This window comes from Physeter macrocephalus, chromosome 12 (genome assembly GCF_002837175.3).
Source record: "Physeter macrocephalus isolate SW-GA chromosome 12, ASM283717v5, whole genome shotgun sequence".
NCBI classification, from domain to species: domain Eukaryota; kingdom Metazoa; phylum Chordata; class Mammalia; order Artiodactyla; family Physeteridae; genus Physeter; species Physeter macrocephalus.
Window position 1 is genome coordinate 87,665,293 of NC_041225.1, and position 21,729 is coordinate 87,687,021.

At 56.5% G+C, this 21,729-nt stretch overlaps 1 protein-coding gene across 3 annotated transcripts in view; it reads right to left on the bottom strand.

Annotated features, from left to right (window-relative positions):
- Positions 1 to 3,147: 3,147 nt before the first annotated feature.
- The window catches only part of RAB11FIP5 (RAB11 family interacting protein 5), a 34,824-nt gene continuing 16,242 nt past the window's right edge, over positions 3,148 to 21,729 (bottom strand). Inside the window, exons 2-6 of one of the 3 annotated variants that reach the window (XM_028496666.2) lie at positions 16,834 to 17,270; positions 15,697 to 16,390; positions 7,372 to 9,039; positions 3,825 to 4,014; positions 3,148 to 3,566 (exon numbers count right to left, since the gene is read on the bottom strand). In XM_028496666.2, the coding sequence (XP_028352467.1) occupies positions 3,363 to 3,566; positions 3,825 to 4,014; positions 7,372 to 9,039; positions 15,697 to 16,390; positions 16,834 to 17,270 (3,193 nt within the window). In that variant the 3' untranslated portion in view covers positions 3,148 to 3,362. Of the gene's footprint in view, positions 3,567 to 3,824; positions 4,015 to 5,100; positions 5,260 to 7,371; positions 9,040 to 15,696; positions 16,391 to 16,833; positions 17,271 to 21,729 lie in introns of those variants that run through there. The other 2 variants (XR_003682252.2, XM_007109667.4) reach the window with 2 other exon arrangements.

Below are 21,729 nucleotides of genomic sequence, written 5' to 3' on the forward strand. Positions count from 1 at the left end.
TTTTTTTTTTTTTTTTTTTTCAGTACGCGGGCCTCTCACTGTCGCGGCCTCTCCCGTTGCGGAGCACAGGCTCCGGACGCGCAGGCCCAGCGGCCATGGCTCACGGGCCCAGCCGCTCCGCGGCATGTGGGATCCTCCCGGACCGGGGCAAGAGCCCGTGTTCCCTGCATCGGCAGGCGGACTCTCAACCACTGCGCCACCAGGGAAGCCCCAAGACCTTAACTTTTTAATCTTAGCCTGATGCTGACTCTTTCTGGTCTCAGCCTAAATATTGCATTTGCCAATCCTCGCCCTGCTTCCGCAAAATCCACTACATATTCCTATAGCAGCCAGCATTTTCCTTTCGCAGCCCTTGCATTTATAATTATTTGTGGTTTTGACTATCTGCCTTTCCTACTGTGAGGTCCACAGGGCAGGAGTTGTGACTTTTGGATTCATTGCTAAGTCCTTAGTGCTAGCCGAGAGGGCTCACAGCAGAGACTCAAGTATTTGTTGCTGTATGAGTTAAACAGAAAGGACTTAAGAGCCTTGGCAGCCTTCACTTCCTCTGGGCAACCGAAGATCTCTCCTGGGCCCAGTTCCTGGGCTGGAAGAGAACTGGGATGGGGGGAGGGGGGGGTTTCAGACGTGCTTAACAAGCACCAGCTACAAGGACTTTAGGTAAGCGGGGAGTACTGCAGATTGTAGAGCAAGGCACTAGCAGGGATAATAAACACCCATGCAGATTAGAGTAGCAGATTCCTAGCTGAAATATCTGGTCAGTGAGCCAGACTGGGGGGAAGGGCTATGGGAATGACTGAGGGACAGCTGCCTGTTTTGCCCGAGGACAGTAGAAATGTTTGGTTTTTGACCTTAGGAACCTAACCACCCTCCCACCCCTCCCCCCAGCCCCGCACTTTGAGTCTCCTTAGGCTTATGGTGAAGTGCTGGGTTGGCTCATGCCTTCTGGACACTGCATGATCTGTAGCAGTCAGTTCCTCATCCATGTCGAACCACAAGAAATGGACTTTTCCTAGCTGGAGAAAGTCTAGCTGGCCGTGAAGAAACCATTTGTATCTTGGATTTGTATCTCATCTTTCCCTACTAGACTAAGTGGCTTGAGAGTAGGAATCAAGTCTTTTAAAATCCCTCTGTATTCCCCACATCTCTCAGTAAATGTAGGTGTTTCCCGGGAATGAGAAAAGACAGAGCCCGGCTCTCTCAGCAACACTGTGCTGCTGCCCCTGAGGTTAGGGCAGGGGCGGTTATCATCCGAGAACCGCATCATCTTGATTTAGGCTGCTTTCTCCCCGGGGAAGCCTCCTTCATACACTTATCAAAACAGTAACACAACAGAGCCACCTGCAGTATGTTAATTTTTTATTCTTCATAAAGTGCTCAAAACATGAAGAACAAGCTCTTTATAAACAGGCGTTACAACTAGGAAGACAAAACAGCAAAGCAGAACTGTGCCTGCTCCCTGCCCACCCCACCTGCAGCTCTCCTCCAAGTTATGGCTAGGAGCAAAAACAGCCACAAGAACCCTGGGCTTCAGCTCAAAACTCTTCTGAAGACATCCCTGCCCTGGGCATTTTGGAGGCCCATAATCAAGGGTGAGTGGAAGACCAGGATCAGGACTGAGACTGAATAGAGCCCAGAGGAACACCTAGTGGAGGAGTGATCCCCTTCCTCCTGAAGAGACACCCATACAACCGCCAATGACCCTCCCAAAACATGACCAAAGTCTTGAGCACCTGTGAACACTCCTCAGCTTTGACGAGTGATTCTTAAGGTAGATAACATGACAGGGGCTTTCCCCCATGTGTGGGACTCCTCGGCTTCATCCTGGCAGAAGGAAGACATGACCCAGAGAGCACATCCCTTTCCACGGCTGTCCGAGTGACCCCACAGGCCGTCTCATGAAGAAGAGGTAGTCACAGAGGAGCTCTCACCTTCTCGGTGGGCCAAAAGCATCCCCCTTCAGCACCTCCTCACCCCACAATGCTAAGGCAGAGTACCCCCAGCCACCAAAGATTCCCTGCAGATGCCATGGGCAAGTCTGTCATGTTTTCTGCAAGCAAACCAGGGGCCGGGCCAAAGGACAGACACTTTGTTTCAAAGTGCACTGCAGCCAAGCCAGGCAAGGACATGGAGCGGAAGGGACAGGCTGGTCAGCAGCTAGTGGGTGAATGGGAGGGCAAGAAAGGCTTTTTCCTAAGTATAGGCAGAGGGGGACCTCCCACTCCCAGAATGTAGTTTTTATCCTAGGACCCTCCTCAATTTGGGTTGAGGGAGGAGAAGACGGCAGGGATGCTGGGGGAGCAGCAGCAGCCTGGCCGGAACCTTAGCTGAAATTAACTCTAGGGGTGAGGCAGAGCATGCAGCAGGGCTGCCCCTACCCTCCCTTCCCATTCCCAGGGCCCCAAAAGATCCAACCCCATGTGCTCAACAGGAGGGGAGGGGGACGCCAACTAGGGGGACAGGTCTACATCCAGAGGCTTTTGACCCTACCCACAAAAGGCACATTTTAATTGGTTTCCAAAAGTTCAAACCCTGCAGCAGCAGAGTTTTGGCATCTGGACAGGCAATGAGAACAGAGCTGTTGGCTTGATCCCCAAACATAAGCAACCCAAAGCCTGGAGGTGGGTGAGAAGGTGCTCTCCCCACTCCTGTCCCAGCTCTCCACGCATTCACACATGACACTCAATGCAAAAGTCAGCAGACGAGGGCAGGGAGCGGCCCCCATCATCTCCCGCCGTCCACGCTGCACTCGCTCGGCAAACAGCTGAAAGCAATCAGACTTGAGACACGGCAGAGACAAGACTAGACCGTACAGGCTCCCTGTTCCCAGGAGAGTTGGACGTGAGGCTGAAGAGTAGGTGCCCTGGTTGCCCATAACTCACAGAGAACTGGGCGCTTGGTCCCTGCCACAGCCCCAGTACTACCAGGAGACCTCCAGAGGCTGGAGGGAGGTGGAGAGGACAAGGGTTTAGCCGTGGAAGAAATGCGGGTAATAAAGTATGTCCCAGATACCACCACATCGAATTGCAGCTCACCCCTGCTCCCTCTTGAGGAGGAAATTCTTTGCTCCAATTCCCTGGAGCCCCCAAAGCTAAGGGGTATGAAAATAGGCAGATGGGAAAGACTCAGGGCTCTCAAAGACACAAGTTGTACACAGAACTTTATGGTGCCAATGGGCATCCAAAGGGCTCCCTTGCCAGCAGCCCCAGTTGAGGCAGGAGAGAGGGGGAACAAAGGGTGACAACAGAGGACAGGCTGCACCCAGACCCAGGTGAGAGTTCAGCGGGAGGGAGGGAGGGAGGGCGCAAGCCCTGCTGGGTAGTGGGTCTGCGCCAAGCCTCTGGGGATGGGGGTGAAGAGGGCTACTTGGGGGGAGCAGGGGGGATCTGCAGCAGTGTGGGCGAGGTCTCCATGATCCGCACCAGCAGCCGGTCGATGTAGCTCTCTAGCTCCTGCACGTGCTCGTCCCGCTGGCTCAGCTCCCGCTCCCGCTGCAGGAGCAGACCGATGAGCTCGTCGTGGGTCAGGTGGTAGTATTTGGCCGACTGGTCCAGCACACCGGAGTCCTGAGGCCAGAGGGAGTTAACAGTGAGCAGGACAGCCTCAGGCCCACCTGCCCACCCGCCCACCAACACCCCAGTTTCCCCACACAGGCCCTAGGAGCTGCCTCTGTCCCAGTGCCTTCAAGGCTCTGGTGTAGGGGGGCCAGGCCTGCTCCTTGCTCCACCCTGCCCAGCACCCGGCCCCTGACCTCGAGACACCTGACGTCTCTTCACAGCACCACACGTCTGCTCTGACGCCCCAGGCACCCTGCTGGGCCTCACCTTCAGCCTCTTGGTGTCCACAATCTGGCCAACCTGGGGAGCCGGAGCCACAGGCTGAATGCTGCCAGATGTGACTGTCTTGAGCTTCTCCAGCCCGCTGCTCAGGGCTGTGCTCAGGCTGGAGCGGGGCTGCTTCCTGTCAGGGCTGCCCTCCACTGGGGCAGCACTGAGGGGCTTCACAGGGTGGGGACTGCGAAGGCAGACAGGAGATGCGTTATGGGGAGGGATGGGTGGCACAAGGAAAAGGGGGGCCACCCTCTTTGTGGGGCCAGCAGGTCTCACCGCCTGGCGGCGGCTGCCCCTCCACACCCCTGCCCTCACTGCTCTCCTCACTCCACCGCCTGCCCCTCCCCGCTTCACTCCCTTGGGTCACCCCCCGCACCCCCTTCACAGGGACAGCAGAGGCCGTCCTGCAGACCTCTCTGTACCTAACCCCAGTCTTTGCCAGAGCCAGCCCCCCTCCCTCCTCCTCTATTGTAACGTTTCTCTAGGGGGATGATCAATCCTCCCAGTTTCCTAATTTTCCCAGGACCGGGGATTCCTAGGATGTGGGACTTTCAGTGCTAAAGCCAAGGAAGACCTGGGCAAACTGGGGTGCTTGGTCACTCGCCCACTCTGCCAGTTGCCTGCCATCAGCATTTACATAGGCCTGAGAAAGCCTCCGTTGACCTTGTCTTCGCCTAGCCCTCACCCTCAATCATCCCCACCTCTTCTTCCTTCTCACCCAGCCTCTCCAGAGCATGTGGACCGCATTCTGTCTCTACAAGTTCCCACCTTTCGTTGACTCCTCAACCCTTTAGGACAGTGGCCCCCACCAGCCCGTCACAAGTGTTCCTTCTGAGGCCACCAACCCCTCAGTTCTCACCTCACTGACCTCTCTGCAAAACTGACCCTTGGACTGCTCACTCACTCTTTCCTTTGGACTGCTCTCCTTCTCCCTGGTTTTCCCCAAGACCTCCGTCTGGTTTCCTGACACCTGACATCTTTCCCAGGCTCAACTGAGGGTCTGCCCCTGGGTTCTCTCCCCTCCACCTCTAGTCTCCATCTCCAGCCCAGACCTCACCCCTGAGCTCTAGACCTAGGCAGACAGTTGCAGGCTGGCTCCAGCGGAATCCACACTCCCCTCCAGCCTGCCTGCCCTTTCTTATGCTCCCTCGCGGTGAGTGCCAGGCACCATTAGCCTCTTACGGCTCTAGACAGAAACCTGGAAACCCCTCGGAACGCCCCCCACAACCACTTCAGCCTTGACAAACATCAAGCCCTGCTACCTTCTCACCTTCTCTCACACTATCTCCTCCTCTCCAAGCCAGCGTTGGGTAAACCTTTTTCCAGCCACATCCAACTGCTAAATCAGCTCCTCCGGGGCAATCTTGCCCACCTCCAACCACTCCTCCATTCTGCTGTGGGATAAGGGTCTCGCCTCCCCAGTGGCTCCCTATCAAGGTAAGAAAACACAATCTCTAACACAACCTGGCCCCTGCCCTTTCTTCCTGGCCCCCTACTCCCTCATTCACTCCAGCCAGAGGAAAACGTGCTCTCTCTCATCTTTAGGTTCTTGTAAAAGCTGTTGCTCTGTCTGGAACACTGCCCCTCTGCCTGCTGGCCTGCTAATGCCTACTCATATTTCAAAGCTGTGCAAGTCCATTTCCTCCAGGAAACCTTCCTGATTCCCCCACGCTGACTAAGATGACTCTCCTCTGGGATCCCCCAGCACCCTGTACCTGTCACGGGTACCCAAACTGCAAGCATCAGCCTCCAAATCAACTTAACCTGCCTCTAGGGGACCTCCTAAATTTATACTTACTTCACAGAGGATGTGGACCATTCAGGAGGAGGAAGCAAAACGGCTTATCCCAAGGCCCCCGAACACCACTGAAGGGAGGCCCACCCAGACCCAGAGAAGCCGGCTCTGATACTCAGGACAGGGCTGTGGATTCAGTCTCACAACCCGGGAGGAGAGGCAGAGAGCCCAGGTGGGGTCAGACGGTAGGGAAAAGAACACATCCCAGCCCCTCCTGCCCATCTAGGAGTTTACATTAAGGATGAGGATGTAAAGGCAGCTCTCATGCCACCTTTGGGCTGTGCTGAGGGAGGGCAGGAATACCAGTGCAGCCTAAAAATCCCCTGAATGGGGGGGCCAGGAGTCTTGGGCTCTCAGTCTGACTGTCCCCCCTACATCTGAGGGACCCTGGACCCTGCAGCTCTCATGGACTCCATTTCCTCATCTGGTAAATGGGGACAGCTCTACTTGGCCCATCAACGTCACGATGGAAGAAACATGCCAAGTACGGATGTGATACCAACTCTGAGGAGAATAAAACTTCCAGAAAGTGGTGAGTATAATTAGAAGTGGTGCTGGAATGTGGCAGGGCCAGCTGAGGATGCTGTCATCAGAGCAAGGAAGCCCTAACCACCTCCTCTCTCTCACCTCTGGGATCAGCATCACCACCTCCCACTGGAACAGCAGTCTGGAGCAGCCCAGACTCCTTCCCACCCACTTTTCACCTATCAGCACTGGCCCCCTGGGGATTCCCTTCCCCGGTTCACTTCTGTCTTCCCCTCTGGATTGGGAACTCCTTGGGAATACAGTGGGAACAGTGTCTTTCTTTCCTCTCTGTTCAGTGGCTGTCACACAGTCGACACTCAGTGAATCTGGATGACCAAAGGTATGAGTTGGTGGGGTGGGGGCCTCCCAGAGGCCAGTGCTGGAGCCTGTGCCCCTCTGCTCCTCCCCACGCCCCACTTCTTCACTCAGGTCTCCTAAAGTGCTAGACTCCCTCTGGACTTTGCTGCCCCGGCTAAGTCATACGCCATTCCCCACGGTGACCTGTCTCTCCAGGCCTCAGCTCTGGTCACCCCTCACCAGCCACCTGGTGAGGTCATGGCCTCATAATTCTTCCAAAAGAGACCAATGCCACAGTGACCACAGTCACACAGGCATCCACTCTCCACTCAGCACAGTCCTAAGCACGTCGGGACCACCCCCTGAAAGGCACAAATGCAAACCCATGAGGCACCTGCTGGGGTCAGGAAAAAAACATTTTTTCTGAGTATCACGTATGTGGGGAGCATCTTAGCTTTTCTTTTGTCCTCTAAAGGTATCTTGGCTCTCCTCTCTGACCTCAGGACCAGTCCCTCCCCTTTGGCTCTCTGCCTTCCACAGTCTGCTCCCCCAAGGGCCGCCATTTGACAAGCTGCACTGCCCCAGCCCCTCCTGTGCTGAGAACCCGAGCTCGCATCCCCCTTTCCCTGCTGGCCCACATCACTTCTCCCCACCTCATGCCTCACCCCCTACACCTCATCATCATCATCCCCCAAACCCCCGGCTTATGGGGACATCTGCTGGTCCAAGGTCCCAAGAGGAAGCGGCTTCAGAGCCAGTACCACGGAAGGCTCGTGGCTCCAAAGCTTCCGCCGTCCTGCCTTGGGGTGAAGGAACCCCTCACCGACCCCTGGAGGAGCCGAAGCTGGAATGTGAACACCTCAGCCCTTGGGCTGCTCTGCGCCCCCCTTCCTCCTGGAGACTGGTTGCTGGGTGCCTGCTCACCTGGCACTGGGCTGTGGCTCCTCAGCTGGTCGTGTCTCCAAGGGCAGAAGCGCAAGCGGGGAGCCTGGGGTGACTGCAGCGTGGTCCTCCCCAAGTGGAGGGGGGGAGCTTTCAGTGGGGGAGGCTGGCTCCCTGGGGGGCGGGGAGGAAGAGGTCAGGGGCCAGGCTCCAGGCAGGGGCGAGCATGGAGGGCTGGGCCCCCCGTGGTGGCGGCTAGCCCAGGGTGGGAGAGGGGGCTGTGGAAAGGCAGGTTCTGTGGGGGTGGGCAGCTCTTCGGAACCACAGTGGACGGAAGGGTCCCTGGACCCTGGAAGGGATGTGGATGGGAGGCTGGGGGGATCCTGGCTCCCCTGAGGCAAAAAGGGGTTCAAGGCATCCTCTTCCGAGACCCACAGGTCAGCCTGTTGGGAGCTGCCTGACAGGAACCCACATGCCTCTCCTACTGGTTCCTGGCTCTGGGCCTCAGGAGCCTCAGGGCCTTCTCCTCTCTCTGGAGCCCCCCAGATCTGCTGATTCTGAAGAGCCAAGGTCTTTGAAGGTGTAGGGGCAGGACCCCGAGGGCAGCTGGTGGGCCGAGATAGGCAGGGCCCAGACACAGGACGGCTGGCATCCTCTGCTAGATCTTCCAGGCCTGGCCCACCCAGCGTGGCTCCAGAGCGGCTGTCAGACTCTGACTCGGGCTTCTCGCCCTCCTCCTCCTCCTCGGCCTCCTGGGGACCAGCAATCAACGCACTTGGGAAGACATCTTCTCCTCCCATCTCTGACCCCCAGCTACTCAGCCCCCCTGCCGCTTTCTCCTTCTCTTCCTCCACCGCTGCCTCCTTCTCCTGGGAATCTGAGGGTGTGAGGAGACGCGGTGGCTTGGGAGGTGCTGTGTTGGGCTGCAGCCCCTCGTCCAACACCCACTCAGGTTTGGGCTCTGACGCCGGCTCCAGTGGGGGAAGCCCCTCACTCCTCTTGGGGCTCACAGGTTCTGGTGACTCTGGCTGCATCTGGGGAGTGCGCGGCTCATCGGACTCTCCCCGCAGGACTGGTGAGGAAGCCTCAGCTGCAGGAGAAACGGTGACCACATCCCACGGCCAGGAATCGTCGACTGTGTCGAGCTCGTGGAAAAGCTGGCTACCACCTCGGGAGGCCTCCTTGTCCTGGCCCTCAGGGGCACTGTCTGGGCCAGGCAGCCTCTCCCACACACTGATCACTTCTGGGGAGCTAAACCGAGACGTCGCACTGTCTGCCAGACTCTGCCCTGCTTCTCCTCCTGGGGCTGGCAACTCCCTGTCTGCTTCAGAGTCTGAGGCTCCCAGGTGCAGCTGGGCTGACGCGGAGGACAGGCAGGCCCGTTCTGCCCCAAAGGGCCCCAGGTCAACCACACTCGTGCTCTGATGGTCCAGTCCCAAGTCCAGAGGAACTCTGGGCTCCAGCCACACGCTGCTCCCACCTCTTTCTCCTCCCCCAGGGTCTCCCTGGGGCTCAGCTGCTTTCATTGTCACGGCCTCAGGGCCTGGGTGTTGCTGCCCAGTCGCCTCCAGCCCGACTCCTGCTGGGGCCAGGATCTCTCTCCTGGCCTCTGGACGCAGCCTGCTGGCAGCAAAGATGTTGAAGGTGTCGTCCCACTCAGGCGGGGCTTTCCCAGGGGAGGCCAGGGGAGTGGGGCTGGCCCTCGAGGCACTGGGGAGAGAGGGAGCAGGTGAAGGAGAGTTTAGTGCTATGTCCGCTATGAGTTCCTCGAAGAAAGGGTTGCTCTGCAGGGAGGAGAGGAACGGGTTGGTAAGACCCAAGAATCCCCATGGGTGGCTTCAGGGACGGCCCGGTGGCAGCGGCAGCAGCGGGGGAGGTGGCTGCAAAAAGGTCAGTGCTTAGCATAGGGGCAGCGGTGGAAGCAAGAGTGTGGGGGCCGGAGCACAGGGGGAGCAGGGGAGGTGGTGAGGAAGGGCAGCTGGGTCAGATTCTACCTGAGGAGACACGTCCAGGCTGTGGAGGGAGACAAAACCGTGAGCCTCCTGGTTAATGCCAAGACTGGAAACTCCCCTGCTGAACACCACACCCCTGCCCCCCACCTGCCTGGGGAAGAGGTGCCACAGTGCTCCCCGGGCTGGGCTCGGGCACGTGGGCCAGGGGACGGAGGGAAGACCCCGACGTGTACATGATGAGGCGTCACCCAAGGACGAAGATTCTAGACAGAGCTCATCTGGTCCTCACACCAACCCCGAGGAGCAGGAATCCCACTTTACAGGAGGGATCCCAACTACTACCCCATGCTGACGACTGTTCGAGGCCAGACTGACACCTGAAGAACCAACCAGAAAGCACCTGACATCCCTTTATGGACTGAGACAGAGGAAAGAAAATACCAGCTGGCTTGGACAGGATAAAGAGACCAGAGAAAAGCAAGGCCCAGGTATTTGGCTGGATGAAGCCAGCACTAATAGAACCCAGCCGGTGCCTGACATTCTGACTCCTGAAACAGCCTGGGTTCTCCTGGACCCTTGCACAAATGGGAGGTAATGATGGGGCTGTTAACAGGCATGACAAGGTGTCAGCTGGAGAGGACGTGGCCTTTTCGCTTCTGGGAAGGGTACCATAACCGGCCAAGGAGGACAGGACACTGCTGAGGATGTCTGCTGTCAGGCATCCACCTGGCCTGGCACGTGGCAGGCAGCCTCCCTCACCAAGGGCACCCACAGGCCAGGCTTGGAAGCAACGCTGCTGGGGAGACAGAGGCTGGGATGTGGCAGCAGAGGCGGCAGCAGCAACTCTGGATGTCACCAGGGGCCTCCCAGGGTCCCCCACACAGATCCCTGGCCCCCCTGGGAAATCCACTCCTTGATAATACACTCACACTCCCCAACATACGTGCTGGCCTTCAGGTGTCCCCTCCAGGGTCTTCTTGGAGGAAGCATGTCCTGCACTTGTACCTTATCTACAGCATGCAGCTGACTTGAGGGGAATGGGAAGGAATAGACTCTAAAATTAGAGCTCTTGGCTTCCCCGGGACAACCCCAGGACACAGACAGAAGTCCAGAAAGACAGTGCAGGGGAAAAGGGGGACCCAACACCCCTGCTTTCAGCAGTCTGACAATGGTTTGCGGCTCCTTGCAGCTGAGCCCAGACTTCAGTGGCCTGTCAGTGGCCTGGATTTGCCTGCTATTTGACCCCCATCTTCAGCCCCCCTCTAAGCCCCAAGACCCCCATCCCTTGACCCCTGCCAGCCCAGGTGGAAACATCCTGAAGAACTCCTACACAACCATCTTCTCCATCCAAGCTGCTTCTTCCCACGGGGAAATGCTCGGGGCGAGCCCTGAGGTCCCAGAAGCCAGGCCTCACCAATCAGCCCACGAGGAACGATGGTTGGGGTAGGAGGGGCACCTATGGAAAGAGGCCCAGAAGTCTGGAGCCAGGATCCTTCCGGGAACCCAGGGGCCAGATGGAGCAGATCCCACACAGAGCTGGGCAGAGGCAGGGCCAGCTCATCCGCAGACGCCGGGGGCAGGCAATGGGAAGGAGTCCAGTTCAACCAGCAGCACAGGTGGACTACCCAGACAGGCTGGAGTCTATGAGCCCAGCCTCACAGGCAAGACACAGCCAGGTCCCCACCCCTGGGTTTCTCTTAAGAATCTAGCTTCCAGAGACTCTCCTGATCCTGTTTCTGCCCAACAATAACTCCCGGCCAGGGCGGGCATAGAAAGTCCCGTCCTCTCCCACCCCACCAGGGCTTCCCAGAACAGCTCTGCCTCTGCGGTCAAGGCACGGTAAAGACACCGAAAGAGGGAGGGTCCTGGGCCCAGAGCCCAACACCTCCAAAGGTGCCTTCTCCCTTCATCGAGATATGACTACCTTGGGGACCAAGGAGGGCTATGTACCCCCACCCTGTGGGTCAAGACCCTGCCCTCAGCCCACCTCACCATTGGAGCACCCACTCCCGACACAGCCCAACCCTGCCGGCAGGACTCAGTCCCCAGGAACAGGGCTGGGGGACTCTGAGCTGTCTCTCCCCAGCACCCTGTATGACAAGTGGACAGAGGGGTCTGATGGAAGCAGCCCCATCAACATTAAACAGCACCAAGCTTAGCTCTACATCTCTCAGCCCCAGCCTGGCCCCACTCACTCTTAGTCTTGCAGCAATCCGGCTGACTGTCAGAACCGCAGGGCAGGAGAGGCAGGGGAAGGCCTGGGAGCCCCAGGCTCGGCTGGCAACCCTCCCCACACTGGCTACCCAGAGGTGCACACAAACCCGTTGGTATGGAACCAGCAAAGGGCTTTCCCTGGAGGAAGGTGTGCCCCAGGTGCCAGGCCTGGCAGCCTCCCCAGAGCGAGCACAACCTCTGAGGGCCTCTTGTCCATCCCTCCTACCCAGTAACACGTCCCCCTGCCCCCACGCCTCCCTCACCCTTGCTCAACATCAGGCGCACATTCTGAAAGTTCTTACTTTAAAAAGTCCCCTCCTGGGAATTCCCTGGCAGTCCAGTGGTTAGGGCTCCACACTTTCACTGCTGAGGGCCCAGGTTCAATCCCTGGTCAGGGGACTACCGTCCCACAAGCCGTGCGGCGCAGCCAAAAGAAAAAAAAAGTCCCCTCCCTACCATTCCACCTGGCACAGATCAGATCAGAGACACATTCCCATGTGTGGTTATCTTTGCAGGGTATGCTCAGAGGACAGAACCCACCATCCTAGCCCAGCACATTGCTGTCCCCCCGCCAAGCAGCAGGGGCTACAACATATGCTGACTTATCTTCTCTTTTAGGACAAAAAGTTGGGGGAAGAAATCAGAAGTCCAAATGTCTCTGCCCCTTTGACCTGACAGAATAAAACTTCAGGGCCTTACTATTGCTTAAGAACCTTACAGCAATTGGATGAACCTGCCACTTAATACAGCAAGCACCTGTTCCCTCCGACAGCCCCCCTTCTTCTTAAACACAGCCGTTGCTGGGTAACTCACTACACCACCAGGACACCTCTGTAGCTAGGGGCCAGGTTTCACAGGTGAACAGCTCTTCCTTAGACTGAGATGAGCTATGTGTCCTTGTTATTTCCATGCACTGGTCCCAGAGGTGGCATGTGGATCTGCAAAGACTCTCCCACAGGCACTCCCTGAAAAGGCTAAAGCCAGCCTTTCAGGCATACCCACCCCAGCCAAAATGCCTTCAGCCAGCCCTCCTAAGGCTCCGTCTCCTGGTGTCTGTCTGAGATGTGCCCCGATGTCCAGGAAACATGACTGGACACATCCTCTCCCTTCATCTGGGCACAGTGAGGTGACACAGTGGGGCCTTGCATGCTCTAAGTAGGGAGACCATATAATTTATCTTCCAAACCAGAATGTTTTTAATATAGTAAAGGGGCACTATTAACTATGCCAGGAAAACAGGCATAAACAGGATTTATGGCCACACTAACTCTAAGTCACTGGCACACATCACAGTTATGCATTTACACCACTGCGAACGCCGCTGAGACCCCGAGCTCTCTCGGCAGCCAGCACACACTCCAGGCTCATCAGGACCTCACTGTTCACCACCTGGTGAGGGGCTGGGGCAGAAGCAGAGACTGCTAAAGGCCACCATGATACACTTGCCTCTGTGTTGGGCCATGCTTACCCCCAATTTTTAAAAATGTCTGTATCTAACACTTGATCTCCTACTGTGCACAAAGTTCTATGGTTAGTGTGAGGGGTAGGGAACACGGAAGCTAGAGATGACCTGCTCTCAGGAAGCTTATACATACCCTAAAAGGGTCAGAAAGGGACAGACACAAAGACAATTTGTTTTGGCACTGGCGGTTTTAACACACATGGTCTTGATGGTCCTAAACACACACTAAAGTGACCTGTGCTGCAGCTCAGGGTGAATGGCTCACAGCAGGGCTGGTGAGCAAGGATGAGTTCTGTGGCCCACACCTCAACCACCCACTCCCTGGCCCCCCACCCACATGCTGGTGGGGGCTAGTGTAACAGTCATGGGACCTGTCAGATGAGGGACAGGTCAGGAGGAACAGGAGGACCATCTTCCTGGCCTCTCATACGCTGGTTCCTCCTCTCCCAGCTGCTGCCTTCTCCAACAGCAACATTTTTTTCTCTGGATACTGTGCACAACACATACTGCTTCTGGCCTCTGCACGGGGCCTCAGTGCCATGTGGGAGCACTAGAGGGCGCCGCTGCCCTGCCTAGTGAGGAACACCCAGCAATCTGCAATGGTAGCCCCAGGGCAGAGGCACCCAAACCTCTGGACCTGTGGACAGGATCCCCTTGGATGTCTCGCAGCTACATTCGGTCACTCCAGTTCTAGGTGTCCAACTTATGGCTTCCTGCCACAAGTCAGCTCACCTCTTATTCTCTCCTCAAAAGCCCCAAGACCTCTGGGCAAGCACCAAGGGTGGTTTCTTCCAGGCAGCCCTTCCCTCCGAGGCACACAGGGCCAGCATGATGCTGACAGGGCTCAATGTCCAGGTCTCACACCTCTGCAGGCCAGGTCACTGCACCCCAAGAATAGTCCCTCCCACCCTGCCTGGACTCAAGGCCACAGAGCCTGCCCCTTCGGCCACTGTAAGCAAATGGGTCCCAGGGAGGGCAGGAGGCCCCATCTACCCTCCAACCTGCAGAGGACGAGCTCGGAATTCAAGTACAAGGAGGGCAAAACCCTGAGCTTCCTTATGTTCATCCATCACCCAACTTCTCTTGCCTCTGAAAGGCCATCAGGAGACATGGAGAAACAGAAGGAAAACAGAGGCTGTAAGCAACCGCAACATCACTCGGTCATGGCCTGCAGAGCTCTGAGCCCAAAGCCTGGCACTCGCCTAGAAACAACCTCACAGAGAAATGTCCCCCACATCCATCCCACCCTGGAAGAGGCCCAGAGACACCCCATGGACAACAGCACTGAGCCCATGGTCTGTGCCCCTCCCTCCACCACACCACCTACAATCTCTGAGCTGTCACAGGGCCACCAGCTCAGCCTGGGCATCTGAGAAAGGCCCATCCCCTTCTTCCTCTAGGCTGCAGGTAGCCAGCAGCTCCCCTGGGCTCCGGTGAGTAGGGCTGGGCAGTAGGGAACCGAAGCTGCTCCTAAGCAGGGGAGACAACACCCAGAGACTGATCCACCCCACACACCCATCTATGAGGCTGTACGGAGAGCTGCCAGACGGCTACGGCTCAAACCTGAAAGGCTCTACATTTCTCTCCCTGCTCCTCTGAGCAAACTCAGAATTTCGCAGGGAAAGAGAAGAACCAGGGCTTCAGCATTCCTCTCCCCTCTGCTGGGGAAGAGGTTTAGGGCCCCTCCCTCTGCCCTATCTCCTGGCCCTTTACCACTGTGCCCACTCTTCCCACCCCGCCTCCGGCCCACATATCCACTGACGGGGACAGGCAGGCTTGCTGAGAGAACAGTAACGGCCGCCCTTGCCACACTGGCTGGGGTTGTCACAGATGCTCCTGTCCAGGGCTGGCCCCAGGCCCTTGGCAGGGCCGGGGGGGAACACCTGCTCCTGGCCAAAGCCCGGAGCCCCTCCCTGGGCCCTGCTGGACAGTGAAGCAGCCTCCGCTGGCTCCAACTTAGGAGGAGATCAGAGGGCCAGGATGAGGGCTAGGGACTCTGTCCCAGGCCTAGGCTGAAGGACTCCTGCATTCCTCTCCCAGGTGGGACTCAGCATATTCAAAACAGAGCAGCCGCCATCAGCACTTGCCACACCCCAAGACCAAGAGACACCACAGAGGGCCAGAGCCCCAAGAGTCTCCAAGGACACAGGGTAGGTCACAGATTTCAGGGGAGCTGCCCACAGCCTCTGGCCAAGGCCGGGGAGCAACTGGGGGTGAGTGTATAGGGGAGGGGGTGGACACATCAAATACTCAACTCCCATCTCTCAGAGAGAAGAGAGCACAGAGCCAGCTGGGACAGCTGGTGGGAAGTCATCTAGCTTCAGAAAGGGTGGGGGAAGTCTGAAGTGAGTCCTCGGTCCCCACCTCTCTACCTGCCAAAGCTTGGTGACCTTGAGGCCAGCGGGCAAGAGGTAGAGGTTGGGAAGCAAAGAATTCATAAAAACAGCCTTTCCTGCTTTTGTCCTATTCCTCCCTCTCCCTCAGGGGATGGGTGTGCCAACTCAGGAAGTGAGGCCCACAGGACCCCCAGAGCGCTGTGCCCTTCAACTCACCTGCGTCCACGTGCAGACAACAAGCCTCGGCTTAGGGAGACAGGGTTCCCCGCTCAACCATGCAAAGCCAGAGCCCCAGCAGCCTGCCCAAGGGTTCCATCCTGCTCCATCCTCCCTGCCCCGGGGTTCGGTGCAAATACCCCAGCATCCATCCCAGGGATCAAAGCTGGTCTTGCCAAGGACGTACCTGGGTTTCTGAGTTGGTTCCTTGGCTTCTCTCAAGCCAAACCAGCTACTTTTGGCCTTTTCCTCCCCACTGGATGAGTGGTGTGGGGAGGCCCCCAGAGTGGGAACCCCCTTCTCCCCCAGAGAGCCTCGGCGCCCCATCTCGCTCCGACTCAGCCCCTGGTGATGATGGTGGAAAAGGCCCATCCGGGGCTTCCGCTCCTCCTTCCGGGCTCCCTCCTTCTCGGCCACAGCCTCAGAGGAGGCCACCATGGGTGTGGCGACCTGCACCAGCCTCCCCTCTGAGGGCCAGGCCCCCTCCTCCTCTCCAGAGCAGCGGGCCCCGACGGCCAGCACCTGCGGGCTCAGCTCCTCCTGTCCAGGCACAGCCTCTGAGCTGCCGGTGCGGCGGCTGCCTCTGCCCCAGGAGTCATCCGCAGAGCGCGGCCCCTCCTCAGCAGGCCGGGAGGAGACAGTGTGCAGGGGGCCAGAGGGTGGAAATGGGCCCGAGATGGAGCTGCGGTGCCGCAGGGGCCCCTGGGGCTCCTCACTGTAAATGTGGCTCCCGTTGACGCAGAGAGAGGAGCAGGGGGCCCCGTCAAGGTGGCCCTGAAGGTCAAGAAGGGCCCGGGGAGGAGCGGCTCGCACCTGGCTGGCCACATCGATGTAGGTCCTTTTACGGGTGAGCGACTTGGGGGACTGTGCAGAGTCCCTGCCTGGAAAGGAAGCACACGACGAGTTAGAAGCCTGCTGCCCGGCCCAGCCTTCCTTACACCTGAGGGGAGAGCACCCCCCTCCCCTCCCCTCGCTCTAGTCTCAATAAAGCGTTTGTAAATTCAGGAGACCTGAGATTTCTTTTCAGCAAGCAGACACTGAGAAAGGGTAGCTGAGAAGCCATGGGGAGGGCGGTTGGTGACTATCACAGGCTTCAAGGCTGCAGAGAAGAACGAAATGCCAATCGGGTCCCTTGGGGAGAAGTCAACGCCTTCTGCTGTTTGCAAGCAGGCCCTGGGGGCTGAGGAGCACAGGGCGGCCTCTCCTCTATCTGTGTATCCCTCCCCTCCCCTCTCCCCCTCCCCTCCCCTCTCCCCCTCCCCTCCCCTCCCCTCTCCCCCTCCCCTCCCCTCTCCCCCTCCCCTCCCCTCTCCCCCCCACTCACCCCCTTCGGAGGACAGCCAGCTGCTGCAGCTGGGCGAGCGAGTGAGCAGCTCGGCCCCGGGGCCCTGGTAGGCCAGGCTCCCACTGGCTGAGGACAGGGTGCTGTCCGAGCCTAGCGAGGTGCTGGACTGGGTCAAGGAAGACTTTCGCAGCTTGTTGCGGAGGAAGAAGCCTTTGGCTTTGCCCATCTTGCTCAGGCTGCCCAGCTCAGGGTCCTCCAGGGCGCTGCTCGGGAGGATGGCAGAGGCAGATTCCAGATCAAACTTCTTCTTGCCCTTCATCTTGTCCTTGATCTTACTGAAGGGGGACTGAGGCTTGTCCTTCACAGACAGGTCAAACATGCTGGCGCTGAGGTTGTTGCGCGTGAACTGGATGGTGACCTGGATCTCTCCACGCTCCTTCTCCTTCTTGCCTGCCTTCGAGTGCAGCTTGTACCACCTGTGAGAAGGGGGTGCCGGGGCTCTGGTCACAGGTACCTCTCAGAGCCCCTCTCTGCTTCGGAAGCCACGACAGCCTCCCCACACAGGCTTCTGCTCTGACACATAAGCCCTGCCGCCTTCCAGGCCACAGGAACAGCTAAGAAACTACCCACAACTTTTCCATGATGAAGGAAACCACATCCCGTGTAGGGGAAGCTCTTCAGCACTACCAGGCAGGGCAGCCAAGTGACCCTCCTGCCCCGGCACCTTCCCTGGAGCTCAGAGACCTCCCCTGCCCCAGCCCACTACATCTGAAACTCTGAGGCCCAGAGCAGCAAGGCTGAGTCTGGGAGGAACCCTTTCAACTCCAGGCCCTAGGTACAGACAAACCTACCCACATTTTCCTGCTTACATCATCTCCTTTGGCTAGTCCCAGTCTAAGCTCTGCTCTGAGCCACCAGTGAGTCCAGGAAAGAACAGCTCACCCAGAGGCCCAGGGCCAGGAACACTAGTGCATGTACACACACACACACCTCACCCGCTCATTTACTCACCCCATACCTCACCCGCTCATTTACTCCTCTGCAAGCTGGAGGAACAGACACGAAGGCATAAAGGGGCCTTAAGCAAGAGACCCAGGGAAGGGAAAGAGCACTCACTCATCTGTAAGCATCTACCATGTGTTACAAAGGAATGCAGGGGTTCATCTCCCTTCCATTTACACCTCACAACAAACCTGGGATTTTACAGATCAGGAGGTCAAAGCTCTGTGGTGAAGTAACTTATCCAAGAACAAGCAGCCAGGAAGGAGACTCTAACTAATAATAATGTATTGTTATTGGCTCATCAATCATAACAAATGTACCACACTAATGTGAGAGGTTAATAATAGAGGAAACTAGAGCAGGAGGGGGTGTGAGGGAATATATACGGGAGCTCTCTGTACTTTCCACTTGTTTTTCTGTAAACCTAAACCTAAAACTAAACTCTATTAATTAAAAAAAGAAGACACAGTGAGCACACAGAGAACACAATGAGCAAGAGATCATGAAAGAAACAATACAAGAAAGTTCTCCTGTGTCTGGAGCCTGTGCTCCGCAACAGGAGAGGCCGCGATAGTGAGAGGCCCGCGCACCGCGATGAAGAGTGGCTCCCGCTCGCCGCAACTAGAGAAAGCCCTCGCACAGAAACGAGGACCCAACACAGCAAAAATAAATAAATAAACTCCTACCCCCAACATCTTAAAAAAAAGCAAGTTCTCCTGAAGGACATGAGCACCAGCACAGAAGGGCCCACAAGCATACAGCACAATGAACAAGGAAAGATCCAGCCAGCAGGTATCATTGAAAGGTTTCAGAGCACCAGGTATGAAAAGGAGACCCTAAAGGTTTCCAAAGAGGGGAGAGAGGTTTGTACATTCAGGAATTAGAATAGCATCAGGTCCTCATTAGCAACACTGGGCACCATATGGAGTCATGCCTTCAAAATTCTGAGCGAAAAGCTTCCAGCATAGAACTCTGGACTCGGCCAACCAAGCATGTATGTGGAATAAAGGCTGGTGGAGGTGGTCAAATTGGTCACTGAAGGGCTCCGAGTCCCTCAGAGGATACACACACCACACCACACCACACACAAACACTACACTGTACTACACCCCACATGCCTCAGTCCATGCTATGGTGGTCATCTCCCACCTGAGATCTGCTCACCGGGCAACACCAGCTCCTTGAGCTTCTCACGGACATTAAGTGGGAGATCTTTTGTATGAAAGCCCCTGCACATCCAAATGTCCAGAATTAAGTCACTGCAAGGGCTTGGTGGTGGTGGTAGGTTTAAACGCTGTGACTTTTTTTAAAAAAGAAAAGAAAAGGTCTTCCCAGGGACACTTCCAATTGCATCCCTTTGGAAGAGTCCACCATGACTAACCTCTTGGGTGCCCATTGCAGGCTATGCACCCAGCCTCTGCTTGGGGACCACTGGATGGCCTGAGTGAAGGGAGCCTGGGCTGTTGGTTTTCCCTCCCAAACCTGAGAGACCACCCCCAGTAAGGCTGGGTCAGGACAGACGGTGGCACAAGCAGGGAGGGCGGAGGGCTATGCTCAGAGGGTGTGTGGGGGTTTACATGCTGCTCTCCTGATAAGCAGGCACAGGGAGGAAAGATGGGGGAGGAGGGACAGGGAGCAGCAGAGAAGAGAGCTAAGAGACAGACTGACGGGATGCGTGTGAGGATGTGTCTGGGGGCACGAGGAGACATTTAATAGAAAGACAAACCATCTAGCATCAACATCCTCACACCCCTGCTTTCTCAACCCAACGTCCACTTTGGGCCTGACCCTTTAACTCTCTCAAGGCCAAGTCACCTTGCCCAAACCTGGACTCGGTCTCATTTAGCACAGAAAGATTCTGGGAGGTGGGGCAAAGAGAAGTATATGGACTCCAGCCGCAAACCCACCAAGCCCTGAGCGATGGGAATCCGCAAGCACAGACATCCTTCACTTGGGCATAAGGGTCAGGGGTCCTGAGCCCCAGCTGGTCACGCTCCACACACCACAGCAGTAACAGTGGTTATCTCTGCGGGGTGAGGTTGCAGGGAACTATCACTTCCTGCATTGCCTATTTTTGTCCCGTTTGCATTTTTTATAAGAGCCATATATCACTGTCATAATAGGAAAAAGAGACAAAAGAAAATTCCCGTTCCTATCTTATCCTCTCAGTTGGCTGAGACAGAATGGGCTCCTTGCCTCTCCCTCCGACCCCTCGATGAAAGAGGATGCAGTACATTACTAGCCCAGCTGAGGCTCAGGCCCTCGGCCCAAAGGATCCTTGTCCCCTGCCCTTCCCACCCCCTCCCCGTAAGGTCACTTCTGCTTCTCCTGCTCTTCCCCAGAGAATTTGGGGTTCTTCTCTGGACTTGCTTTTCAGGGAGGCCAGGAGGGAAAAGAAGACTTTCCTCACCATTTTCTGAGATTCCCCCATCCAGAGCAGAATGAGGCTGAGAACGGCTGGGACCTGCCTCTGGACCCTCAGGCACTGTCGCCATCTGTCTCCCTATCAGTCAGGGGCAGGACTCACTGGACTCTGCCAGCTACTTGGAGCAGGCCTTCTCCCAGAAGTGTGACAGGCTGAGATGGCAATGGCAAGGCCACACAACCAACAGCTTGTGGACAAAGGCCTGTCACTCCCATCCCTGGCTGAGACCTGGCCAAAACCAATTAGGATTTGACCACGGCCCCAGCACATATCTAGATGGTGGCTCACGAGACAGACTCCTCTTCAGAGCTCTACAGCTGCGGCACCCGAACCTGCATGTATCAGTGTGGGATTTCTTTTTTATCTATTCATACTAAGATACAACCTAAAACCTACTGAATTAGAAGGGCCAGGCCTAGAAATCTATATTTTCAGGTGGAAGGGAGTACCTCCTCAGGTGACTGAATTCACCAGACCCAATGTGAGAACCACAGTAGGATGGTCCCCTGCCTGCTCTACATCACTTCATGGATCAGAGGCCAACTTTCCCTCCACCTGGGTGCATCATCAAGGGCACTCAACTGTTACACAGAAGAAACCTGCGTCTCTCCCCTGCCCAGCCAAGGCTTGCCTTCCAAAGTCCACTGAACCCACTTCTTCTGAGAGAACTGACCCTAGAAACGGTCATCCCCCCCACCCCAACCCGGGACAAATTATCAAAGGAACACATACATGGGGGAGGATCAGGCATCAATAAGTACTTTCTATGAATAAAGAGTGCTAAAATGAACAAGGCCTCTGTTCCACAAAGCTGCTTTTGAAACAGCACTCACCAGGACAGGAAGAAGGACAGTGATTCTGCCCCAGTACAATTTCCCTGACACCCACTCAGCTCTCAAAGCCTAGATTCTTCGGCCCCTACAGCATGTAAAACAATAACCTGCACATCCTTCACTGCAGGTACTGAACTGTTCCACCTACATGGCACCCACCTCAACCCTTGCACTGTCTGAGCGCCTGAACTCTCCAATGCCCAGGAAGCGTGTGCTCGGGAAAAAGGTTTTGACAAAGATGATCATTATCTGGGACTTGTCCCAGGTATGACTGCAGCCAAGACATGCTCCATCAGGAAAGGAGCAGTAAGAGAATATTCCTTGCATGTAAGAGGTATGTGCCGCTACAGACGCTGCTCTTCAGGAGTGACATACAACAGCGCTTCTCAAATTGCAAAGTACAAAAGGATCACTGAGTCTCGTAAAAATGCAGATTCTGATGCAATGGGTGCAGATGGGCCTGAGAGGCTTCATTTCTACCCAGCTTCCGAGGGATGCCAGGGCTGCTGGCCTGTGGACCACACCTGAGAGGCGGGACAAATGACTAGTGCTAGAGAATCAGCAGAGCTAGACTTACTGCATGCTCACTGTGTGCCAAACCCTGTACCTCTTTTACTATCCACACAGTCCAGGAGACGAGATCCATTATCCCCACTATGTGGATGAGGAAACTAA